Below are 12,147 nucleotides of genomic sequence, written 5' to 3' on the forward strand. Positions count from 1 at the left end.
GACCTATGCGCTAATGTTTCCTGCATTGCAGTCTTTCCTTGCATTCAAACCTAAGCTTTATTTTAAGAAAACGTGACTAGTCTCCTGGGCTCTTTTTAGCATCCCATCGTTCAGAAAGGAACGCCCTCCATGTCTACGTATTTCTATTTGCAGCTGTAGCCTCTTGACAAACTCAGAATATTGCCATCAAAGTTTTATAGTAGAAATAAACTGGTTGCCTGTTACATAAACCCAATAGGGCCGGGGGTCATATGATGTTGTTGAGTTTTACTTGTGTTTATAATGTGTATTTTGCTCTGTGATTTTGTTGTGGGGTCTGCTATTGAAAGTGATGGAGAGTTCAGTGTGGTCCAGCAGATTTGTAGCATGATGCTTAGTTTACCTTGAGGCTGTTGGTGCTTTCTAAAAAAGATGCAAATAATGATCCCTTCCAATGGCTGGCAGTTTGGAGGATGAGGGTACAAAGCGCATTGGTGAGTATTGGGGTTTCGAGCTTGTAAGTATGTGCTGGGGTGCAGTCTACCATTCTGGCAGAAATGTATGCACTGACATTGTGGGCCACTAAGGGAAATGAGATGTTTACAAAGGTTGAGAAGCTTGGAAAGATCTTCTCTTTGAGCAAAGCGGGCCTGCTTTGTGGTTGTACTTTTAGGATCTATTGGACAGAGGGAAGGCTGAAAAGGGTGCCTTCAGCAGGTTGATGATTTGATTCAGAGGGTGAATAAGTTCCGCAAAAGGCTGTTCCATCAGTCCAGTCTGCTGGTGTAAGGGAGTTGACCAGGATCTTGGAGGAGTGGAACGGTAGATGCAGTCGGATCCTTTGGACATGGAATAGTTGGAAGTGGATAGATGATGTGATGGAGCCAAGCAGTTTATTTGCATAAGTATCTCAAATGGTCCTGGCTGAAAGATAGGTGATGGCATGTGGAGACTCCGCAGTGGTTATTAAGGTATCGAAGTTGAGGCATCCTGTATGTGAATGGAGGTATGTGCAAACTGCACGGATTCGGATTCTTAGGGTGCTATGATAGAATCTGTTTCTGGGTGCATAAATGAAGTAACAAATCCTCTTGAAAGCAGAAAAAAACAGTACTTAATTCCCCAAACCGTGAAATACTCAGTTGTTGAACTGATCATGGATAACAAAATTGTGAAAGGCAGTGTGCATGTTTAAAATGAGGGATGATTTTTCCCCCAACCACTAAACACTCTCCTTTGGCAGCATAGTTCGTAGCGCAGCACTGAGTGCCAGAAATAAACCATGATCGTGGTCATCAGAATCCTAATCCCAGAGCAATGCAAAGGGCACGACCAAGTTTTTAGATTTTGGCCACTGTAATGGCAAAAGTTGTCCAACATTAACAATTCCATCTGTACTGTATATTTTCGTAGCTTTGGGAGTAGATTTGCAGCGCTTTAACAAATGTAACATTCAACCGGATTTTCCTCCAAATACGCGCACAGTTCTAAGCCCTTGATCCTTTGGACCTTGAAACAACACGCTGTTCTCCAGAGTTTATCCTTTGTCTCTGGATAGTACCCACAGTAGTAGAGCAAGGCAGACTGCACCATGTATTGACTGAGTCCTAGGGTGGGTTGTGTCTGCATTCAGCCCCAGTGCCTTGGGTTTGGATGGGAATGTATGGAAGTTGAAGCAGTGGCCTCAAGGAGGCTGCACCAATCGTGGTGGTGACCAAGGTTGACCGCTAGCTTGCAACACAGACAACCTTCATCGCTTCATGTCATTGGCCAGAATGCAACCCTGGTTCCCTTTACGGCACTCCTTCAGCTTCCCTCCACGGGTTCCTTCGATCACTTTGCTAATTTTTCTCATTCATTGTTCGTGGGATATCTCCATGATGGCGTAGTAGGCAAGTTTGCTGGGTGGGAAAAGCTTGTGCTAACAGAGAGCAAGGGCTGCTGGCTGGCTTGCCTGCTCAGCCTGCACCCTTCAGATGCCTGTCCATAAGTGAGTTCTGCAGAAGAAGCAGACTCCAGCTGCTAAAATGGGATACGGTTTCTTCTGCAGACAAAGAAGGGAAAATGATTGACCGGTGGGAGAGCAGGAGTGGACCAGCACATCTGTTTTTTTTTTTCTCTCCAGCTGCTGATGTAAGCATGTAATATGAAGTACTCTAGTTTGTGTGATTTTTAATGTCACACTATGCTAGTCTCTTTCTGGCATCACGCTTGACCATTGATGTTACCTCTACACTATAACCATTTACCTCGAGACTTGGTGAATCTTTTGCCTGAAGGTGTTGCCTGTGCACCACATTTCAAGGACGAAAAAGCCAGTATTGAACTAGAAAATACATGTTTACCATAATGATTTGCTACCCCCATACTATGAGAAATTTGGGCTATTTCACTTAGCCCAGATGCCCCAGTGACATTTAGTGAAGAAAGTTTCTAATTGCACTGCATGTTGTGTATAGTGATAGGACATCCAACGCTACCCTCTGCTCTTTATTGTTGCTTCGTAGGTATGCCATGTTACTTATTATTGTTCTTTTTTCTTTGCAGTTTGCATGTGCCAGCTTTCAGATCGAGAACAGCCTCTCTACCTACGCTTGGTGGCCGGTCCTAAACTAGAAGCGCTCAGTTTTGTGCTGCGGGAACATGAGACCGGCGACGTCACGGTAAATTTTCTATATAGTATTCTATGCTCATTATGTATGCTCGTGCCATCTCAGTAGGAAGAAGTGGCATTGCAGAATGCATATGCAACAAGCCAAGGACACTCTTATAGCTTCCCTCTGTCATTCGGAGTTGCATCCTCCTCAAAGGTGTTTGAAATTCAAACCTGATTATGAGCCTCGCCTCACGATGTGTTTCAGTGAGGCAAACCCCTGGGCACCTTTCGCTTACACCTTGGGCATCATTGACAAAAATGGTTCCTTGTTCTTGCATCGTATAAGTGACACCAACTCCAAGCCGCCAGCTTAAATCTCCTCTTGCCTCCTGGACTAGTGCTGACTTCCCACGTCAATTGCACATGGGCATCCGGCTATGGGTTGATCTTTGTGGCACTTTATCATCTTTGGCGCGGTGGGCACCATGACCTGACGGCCTTTAAATAGTGTCCCTCAGAAAGCGCCTAGTACATTATACTTACAAAAGAATTGCTGTGCTCGAGTCTGAAGAATGGAGCAAAACACCCTTTAATATTGTCAGGAGGTGCCGCAACTCTATTCTTTCCCACATCTGTGGCACATTAAACAAACTTAGCTTGTTAATCATTCCCCACAGTAACCCCTGCTTGTGCATCTCCCAAGACTGCCTTCAGTGCTTGACTAGCATACATGCGCGGTGGGTGGGGATCCTCTGTGCCATCCAGCATGTTGGCACCAGAGGCGCTCTGGGAGTCTGAAGCAATCCACAAGCGAGGCGGAGGAAAAGGATGTGTGAGGAGTGTGGAGGGCTGAAATGAAAGGCAGGGGAATGTGGTGTGAAAGTGAACACAAGGTGGTAGGAAGGGAGAGGACAGTGTACCTCTTTGGCGTCGCATGCCGTGTCCTTCCGTCCCACAGACTTCAGCCCTACTCTTTGCACATATCCACAGGATGAGTAGTGCTCTGGGACATTACATATTTGCCTGTTGACAAGATTTTGTATTTTTGGCCTGTCAACAGTTAATCATCGTTCGAAGCATATTTTGGTTTCTTCTTTTTGGATATTTAGTATTTGATTGTTGAATACTTTTTTTTATTGTTTTTGCAAAACACAGAACTGCAGACAACAAATATACTGGGTTATTGTCACGGATGTTTAGTATTTTGTTGTAGAAGCAGAAGCTTTACTTAAAAGGAACATTTTGTCTTGCATGTTTTGATGTGTAAGTAGTCAAGAGGTGAATGGTAACAGAACGCACCCTTCAAACCTTCTGTTTGCACCGAGCCCTAGATTCATTGTGTCATGTATTTAAAGTTCTTCCCTGTAATTAATGCTATAAGCTGGTTACTTAAAGTGGAAAGAAGCTTAACCATCTGTTGGAAGGCTGCAAACCCTGCGATTCGCTGCAGTCGGGGAGAGCACAAGATGCCACGTGGTCTGCGGGTGTTGCCTCCTAAAATGGTGAAGTGCTGCTTAACAACTTTTCAGCAAAGATTATATTCCCTGACAATACTAGATATCTTTTGGGGGGGATTTCTTGACGGAGTATTAGGACGGCACCTTCCTGTCAATCACATTTTCGAATGAGGTGTCAAATTAATTAACATAACAAATTATTTTGAAAAATTAAAATTTTCTGCATATGAACCTCTCAATTGGGGACAAGCAAAAGGAAACTGGTATAATAATAAAGTACGACAAAGGATACTTGTGGTGGGAGCGAACAGGTAGGCTAGGTGTACTAACATTTACCCAGTTTAGGAAACTTCATTGGCAAGGGCAGTGACGACAAAAAAAGTTCACAAAGAAGTCTACTTCTGTGTGTTGTGTGGTTATCAGAAGGCAAGGCTGGCTTCGATCATGGAGAATGGATATGAGTAGCACCCACCTACAGAGAGAGGAGAGGAACCGGAGATTTGGTATCCCATGGCTTTAGGAATGTCTGGAATTAAATATCAGTCAGTGATGGATACTTTTAGCCTTAATGTAGTGCAGTGGCCTTTAAAATTGAACAGTTAGACTTTTTTTTTTTTGTTGTTGTTGCTTTTTTTGCTTTTTGTGCTGTCATGCGCTTTTATCTAATAGAGACTTCTGATTCCCACCTTGGACTATTCTCCAGGTGTCGCACTGGATCCGGAAAATGTTGAACAGTACCTCTGTGCGCATCTGCTCGGGACATGTCCTCTGCGAAACCCTCAGGTTTCAGGCCTTGTGGGGGAGTGTCAGTGTCTGATTCCCACGTGGTTTGTCACTGGTGCCTGGGGTTGGGGCATGACCCCAAGATCAGGTCTTCGTCGAGTGCAAGTCGATGCACTAAAAGGCAGTTCTCAAGTGGGCGATAAAGCTCCCGGCAGCAATGTTCTAAAAATACCACAGGAGTAACTTGTAGACTTGTACGAGTGGGGTGTAGAATGTTAAGAACGACAATGTCCAATTAGGTGTCATTTAGCAACATATTTTAAAATTCACCAATACCTGGTAAGTGTATTGTATGAGGCCCACAGGAGTCAACAAATGGAAAACAATGAAGGATATGACCAGGAATGCAGAAATCACAAAAAAGAAAAGTTATTGAAATCATCTGTAGTCAAATGTAGTGACTATCATCATAAAATCACTGCAATAAGTGCTCTCTGAAATGTGAACCCACAGTGCTCAGAACGTTCATGCAAAAAGCAGCACAAGGGACAGAAGGTGATCACAAATAACAAGTGGGCTGAGAGACCCAATTGTAGGTTACAAGTTCTAGAATGAAGATTTGACGTCCAATCAAATGAATTCCCGTCCCAAAGGGGTCGGTCATTGAAAATCTCCCTTAACGAGAGTGTTGATGGCGTTTTGACCTTTATAACAATGAAGGGTCATCATCAGGACAAAAGAGATGAAGTTCGAGCACAACCAATTCAGGATTCTTAGTATCACTATAGAGGTAGGTATGACTTCAAAGGGGCCGAAAAGGAAGTGAAGTATTGAGTGGTTGGAAGAGCCTTGGAGTCTGCCAGTCAATCAAACCTGGTTCGAAAGTGACACGTGGTGCCTAAAAATCATCTGCTCAGAAGGAGAAACTCGGGAGAACTGGAAAATGAAACCGCTCAAGCACAGTTAGGAACACGTTTAGATCCAAGATTTGTGCGTGATTAGTGCATAAAACAAGTTGTGGATTTGTTTTATGACTTGTTTTACAGGGAATCTGTGGTTAGCAGTATCAATCTCCGTTAATCTCATATTGGGTAGACCAGAGACTGTCTAACTGCAGATTCCCTGCTTTGTGAACTGGACTTTTCCCAAAAAGCATCTTGCTAGATTCAGCACACTGGTACATTGTTTCCACACCAAAGCGCGAAGCCACGTTAAAACCAGTCATGCAAGAAAGTGATGTCGGTGCGCCCGGGTGGTGCTTATGAAGGAACCGCGATGTCACTTCTGTCGTGGGTGGAGTCATCGTGGAGCTGATTGACGCCACCTATCTGTGAGCAGAGGTACTGCTCAAGATTTTTCAGATTCATTCTGACGCCAGGGGAATATTCTAAGGTGAGGAATATGCGGTTAGATAGTCTCTACCATATAAGGCGTAACTGAAGGTAAGTAACTTGTCCTCTGCTGTTGACTGATAGTACATGAAGTGTGTTTCTGGTTTGGGGGCAGGATGAAAGCATCACAAATGAGATTAGCAATTTTTTTTCTGCAGGGTGTGGCCAGACTCGTGGTATTATGAATGCCTGCGCTCAGTTAATTAAACCTTCATGTGCAGGAGTTGGAGACGTTTAAAAGTTGGCAGATGGGATGACATTGCAAACTGGTGTAGGCTTGTGGGTCAGTCTTGGATTCGGGTGTGCGCAATCGGGTTAGCATGGTGGGTGTGGGGACTCCTTGAAAAGGTCTGTCTTGGGCTTATTCTGGGGTTGGACAAAAAAAAGAGCTAGTCCGTTCTTCAGCAGGATGTGATACCACATACTAGAGGAGGTATGGTGGTAGATAGGCTTCGGTCTAGCCGGTTTGAATATTCAGTTTGTGAATGTCTTGGCTTCTGGTGTTGTGGCCATTGCAGAGTTTGGGAGGTTTTCAGCAAGGGATGATTTTCTGTTTACCATGTCTGCTGTGTAAATTATGCAGATGCACGTTTATAAGATTCATGCTTGCAAGGGGAGCCAGTGAAGTGAGAGCAGGTCTTGTGCTGTCTTTTAACAAGGCATGCAACTTACTGCAATATTAGTTTGACGGCCCAATGGGCGGCCCATGTTGGCCTGGTAGTTGGCCATTGCCACATCTAGATGGGATAGGTCAATACCACTGCATGATATTTATTCGAGTAAACCAGGTTTAACCTTACAAAGCAGTATCCGCTTTAACTATGTATGTGCTTTTTATTTTTTTAATAATGTATACAGTAATCTGGAATCAGGCGGTTTTCCACATGGGAGTCAAGGTAGAAGTTCATTGCAGAATGGTTTAATAGCATTTAATCTAGTTGGAAAGATGATATTTCCCTTTTTACTGTTTGTGGTCTGTAATTGTATTTATATAGCACTTACCACTCCTTACGATGCACTTAAGCGCGTATGCCAGGCCGCATGCTTCTCTGAAACCCAATATTAGTCCAGTATTATTGGTGCTGTCGAGTTAGTTTTGTGTGCTCAAGCAATGCTTTCCATATATTTACTACATTTTCTTTGTGAATGATAAAAGTAATAGGAGTTGGGTGTGATCCCTGGTGTGGGGAGGTCTATGTGGGTCCTTGCAGATGGTTGATGAAGTTAATAGACGGGATAGAGGAGGTTATGTAGTGTTAGGGTGCAGAGGTGTCGCTGCACAAAAAACAGGTTGTAATCTTTGAAAAGAATTGTGGCCAATTTCCAGAAAATATGTAAATAAAGATTAAGGAAATTATGTATGTGACTCAGATGGCAGAGAAAGGAAAGGGAGAGTTCTATAACTTTATTGTATATGGTTATTAAAAACCATTATAAACTAGCGCAGGTAATTGATCAATATAGCAGCAACAATCAACCATCATTTCATCATGTATGACAACCTAAAAAGCTTAAATCCAAACATTAATACTTATTGAGGCAGTAAAACTATAATCTCTTAAAAATACATTATCAAGGACTAAGATGAGAACTAGACACAATTTCATGAATGCATTATAGTTAACTATATGGTTCAAAGTAAGGCTGCTGCTAGTCGGCCTTCACTAATTTTTTCTCCACCAGCATCAATAATTTTATAAAATTGATTTTAAGGTGCAAATTGTTGGGGTCCAAGCATGCAATGATTGCCTGTCTACAAGAGAGGATGCCATGTTCATTGAACAGTTTCCTAAATAAGGATCTCCCTTCAACTAGTCAACGAGAACAAATACTGATGATATGGGTGATAGTCTCAGTTGCTGAATAACATATCCTACAGACCCCGCTATACTTGGATTTATGCTATGATGGAGCCAAGTGGGGATGTTGAACGGGCAGAGCCTACAAGTTTCTTAGTTGTAATAAATCTAAAGCCGCATCTAGATATTTCAGCAGCCTTTAACTTAAAAACACTTTTAAAAACGCCCCATAACTAGCAACAAACTGGCCTTTAACATCAAATTCCAAGTGGATTTGGACAGATGAAGAATTTTTGGGGGAGAAGAAAAACCTTCCTATAAATGTTTGCAGTAATCATGTCCATGAAATTTGCCGCTTTTCCACAAAAAAACTTTGCAACCGTAGATTTAGAAAGGTAACAGCTTAGCGTTTGTTTTTTTAACCATGGGCTCCAGCGTCATACCTCTCAGAGAGCTTTCAATAGTAAGAAAGGCTGCCAACAGGGCATTAGCTTTGCTATAATAGCCTGCTTATGGGCTTGCATGTTCCCTCTGTTATCAATGATCACCAAATGCAAAACCCGCGACTCCTCACTCAAAGTTAGGCCAAGTAAGGATACCGTTTGAGATAGCCCTGCTCACCCCCTTAGGCCTGGTTGCTCGTGCCAAGCTACTATCTCCAAGGCACGAGTGTACAGTATGTGCAACCACACTCGCACCAACCCACTGGTGACACCACAAATGGACTCCACACGAGTTTGATAAAACTAGTATAAACTTTATAAAAAGATATACGATCAGACCACACAATACAAAAGCCAGCATATAATAAAGATTAATATTCGTTCCGGCAGGCTGGTAGGTTCAAATCCCAACCCCCGCTTTCCAAATGCTATGCTGGTCGTAATGCTAGAATAACACACGTTGCAGTGGACAAACAATAGTGCACTGCGTAACTATACAATCCTGTGCTTGGCAAGGAGAAATAATACAATGCTTAACGATGCACCCCGGTACTGCGCAATGAAGGAATAATGCAATGCGTCACGCCCCAATCACGTACTTTGCAATGAAGAAATAATGCAATGTGCACCGCTACAATCATGTACTTTGCAATGAAGGAATAATGTAATGCGGGCCGCTACAATCCTGTACTTTGCAATGGAGAAATAATGCAATGCAGAGCACTACAATCGTGTACTTAGTTATGCAGAAATAATGTCAGGCGTCATAAGACAGTCCAGCAGTTCGTTAGCAGCAATATTGGCAATGTGTATTACGACAATCAGCCTCTTCGATAACAGTTGCCCCCCACACGTATCCACGATGACATAAAGTACAGCTTCTCACTGTGGACCCAGTACGGCCACTCCTTTGGTCAGTACGGGCCCCAGTCTGAGCCGAAGCAAAGGCTCACGTCGCCAGAAGGAATGAGAGGCCGAGAGAGTGTCCCCCCCCCGAGCCCGCACCCCGCCCAGGTAGTGATCCACGTTACTTGGAGGCGCGACCCCACTCTGCTCTCCTCCTTCAGCGAACTGGGCCTTCTGTGCAGAACTTTCTCAATGGGCCTCAGCGGCTCGGCCTGGCAGCTCAGCTCCTCCGGGGCTGCCAGTCCAGGCCGTGACTGTTAGGAAGGTCTCAGACGGCCGCAGGGCACACGTACCACACACCTCTGAGATTACGTTACTCCGGGTGCACGTTCACCACAGCACCCTGTGGGTCTCCTCTGGCACAATGCCAAACACACAACGCGGATGGGACTTCACGTCGACTCCAAGTGCACGTTCACCAGGCACTCTTTCTCGCAGTCTCAGTTGGCACCAAGACACGCACACCGCGCTGTAGAGACTCACTTTCTTCTGGTGCACACGATGATCAGCCGATCACCTCCACAGTCCCAGGTTGCACCAAAGCACGCACACTGCTTCGCTGAGACTTACTCAAACGCCCCGATATCCAAGCGCTCTTCACCAACGCCTTCGTCCGCACCACAACACACTCCCCGTGTCCGAGCCTCACTTCTCTGGTGCACTAGATGACAAGGCGCTCTTTACCAACGCCTCCGGTGCACCCCGCGCGTCCGAGTCTCACTTCACCTCCGATGCACATGCTGACCAGGTGCTCCTCACCAATGCCTGCGGAGCACCACAACATGCACCCTGCGTGTTCGAGACGCACTTCACCTTCAATGCACACGTTGACTAGGCGCACTTCACCAACGCCTCCTGTGCACCACGACACACCCAGCACGTCCGAGTCTTCTCCGTGTGTCCAAGATCACAGGGCAAACCTTCCGAGGGTCTCAAGCTGCCACAAGACGCACCCACCGCATCGCTTGAAACTTCTCCCGAAACTTTTATGTTCCTGTGTTTCCAAACAGGGAGCCAGCTCACCTCGGGCCCTTGGGGTAACAAGACACAGCACAAAGCACAGTCTTCTTCAAGCAGGGGGACCCAGCGCACAAAGCACCCTCCCAACAGCCTCTTCCTTGGTTAAAACAGCAAACTGCAGACCGGCCCTAGATTACGAAGCAAGGGTCGAGCCTTCCCAGCAGTCTCTTAAGTTGTTCCTTCCTTAGCAGAGGTTCCTCTTGACCACGAAATGGGTCTAAGCATTTTTCGTCTCAATCCATTTCTATCCCAACGTTCAGGGGTCTCCGCTCTCATAGTTATACCCCTAAATGTCTTTGAAGTTCGTTGTGCTCAGTGTGTCCCTGACCCCTCCCTAAATCAGTTCTGGGTGTTTCCCTCCCAGTGTCACATTTCTCCCTTTGATACTGGGGGTCTAGATCTTTAATCACTCAGCAGGAGACTGGTCAATTGTTTTATAGCAGCAACCCAGGCCTCTTCACCTCCCAGGCTTCTCCTCCTCCTACTCTCCAGATGCTGGCCAGCCTGGTGCCATCTCAACCCCTCCCTGGGTCAATACCCCCCCCCCATCCCCCCCATCCCCTCCCGCTCCTCTCACCTCTCGGATCGAGACAGTCAATCCACATTCAGCAGAGACGCACAGATATGCTTAAAGCACAAAACTCGGCCACTTTCTAAAAGTGTGGCTTCTGAACACACAGTGACAAACACGTTCATAGAAAGATGTGTTATGGCACAGAGTTCATACATACTAAACTTCACCTCTCCATTTTAAACCTATGGGAAACTAGGCTAACAAACACAATACCCAGCCTCCCCCATTCTGTCCTATGGGCAGGATGGCCTTTCACCAGTGAAAAACGAAATGGAGTGTTTTGCACTGTCAGGACATAGCACACACCTCAGTATATGTCCTGCCTTTTACTTACACTTAGGCTGTCCGGAATTCGGTTAAAACCGACTGTACCCGACAGTACCCTACCGGATGAAAATCAGCTGACCCGGTTTAAACCGAGTCTCACTGATTTTCATAGTTGTTGTGCCACTTGGCCACCTGATGGAGCCAAAGCATTAGAAACCATTGGCCTGCCTGTGGTGTCGGGGGAAAACACTACTTCTGCAGATGGGGAACCGAGGTGTGAATGGCCCAAGGGCCAGAGCAACACCAGGCCCCCTGCCTGGCTCACGTGGGGGGGGAGGAGCTTTTGTGGTCTGCTGTCTGTCTTACTGCGGCCGCACCCGAGTACTTCACTGGTCTTCCAAAAGACCATTTACTTAACGAGGCTTTGTTAATAAAGGAGTGGGCGACGGGCACCGGAGAAAGAGGCGGCACGCTCAAGTTTCTTGCTTGTTATGTCTCACCTAGCACAGACCTCCAGGCACCTACCACAATGCCTCTAGTCTATTACTGCCTTCCTTGATGGCATTGAACCCTGACGTGTGTGGCCCTCACTGCACCGAATACACATGCACAGTTTAGTCTATGCCTGCAAGAGTGCTCAGTAAATATGTAAATACTCACATAGAAGCGCCTCTGGATTTGCTCTGTGCATACCGTGGCCACGCCGCCATAGCGGGAACTACACTGCTGCATTGCTTTTGCTATTTTGACAGCTCATGTCACACTGTGTTGGAGTCGGGGACTTTTACAGAGCTCGGGCAGATGTATTTCTTAGTCTTTGGCACGGTTTTTTGTTTTCATTATTGCTATGTTTCCTTACACCCACTCAGACAACTGGGTCAGGTGCTCGTGCGGGGAAGACCCTGAGTAAGTGGAGCTGCGCCAGACAGTGACTCACGGCGCGCGTTAGATGCAATGAAAACAATATGCAAGCCCTTCCAATGAAGCTGTTC

The 12,147-nt window shown here is 45.6% G+C and overlaps 1 protein-coding gene across 2 annotated transcripts in view; it reads left to right on the plus strand.

Annotated features, from left to right (window-relative positions):
• The window catches only part of RASSF3 (Ras association domain family member 3), a 530,473-nt gene that overhangs the window by 506,458 nt on the left and 11,868 nt on the right, over window positions 1-12,147 (plus strand). For both annotated transcript variants that reach the window (XM_085653413.1, XM_085653414.1), the window contains one exon: window positions 2,527-2,642. In XM_085653413.1, the coding sequence (XP_085509539.1) occupies window positions 2,527-2,642 (116 nt within the window). The remainder of the gene's footprint in view (window positions 1-2,526; window positions 2,643-12,147) is intronic.

This window comes from Triturus cristatus, chromosome 4_1 (assembly GCF_964204655.1).
Source record: "Triturus cristatus chromosome 4_1, aTriCri1.1, whole genome shotgun sequence".
Taxonomy (NCBI): domain Eukaryota; kingdom Metazoa; phylum Chordata; class Amphibia; order Caudata; family Salamandridae; genus Triturus; species Triturus cristatus.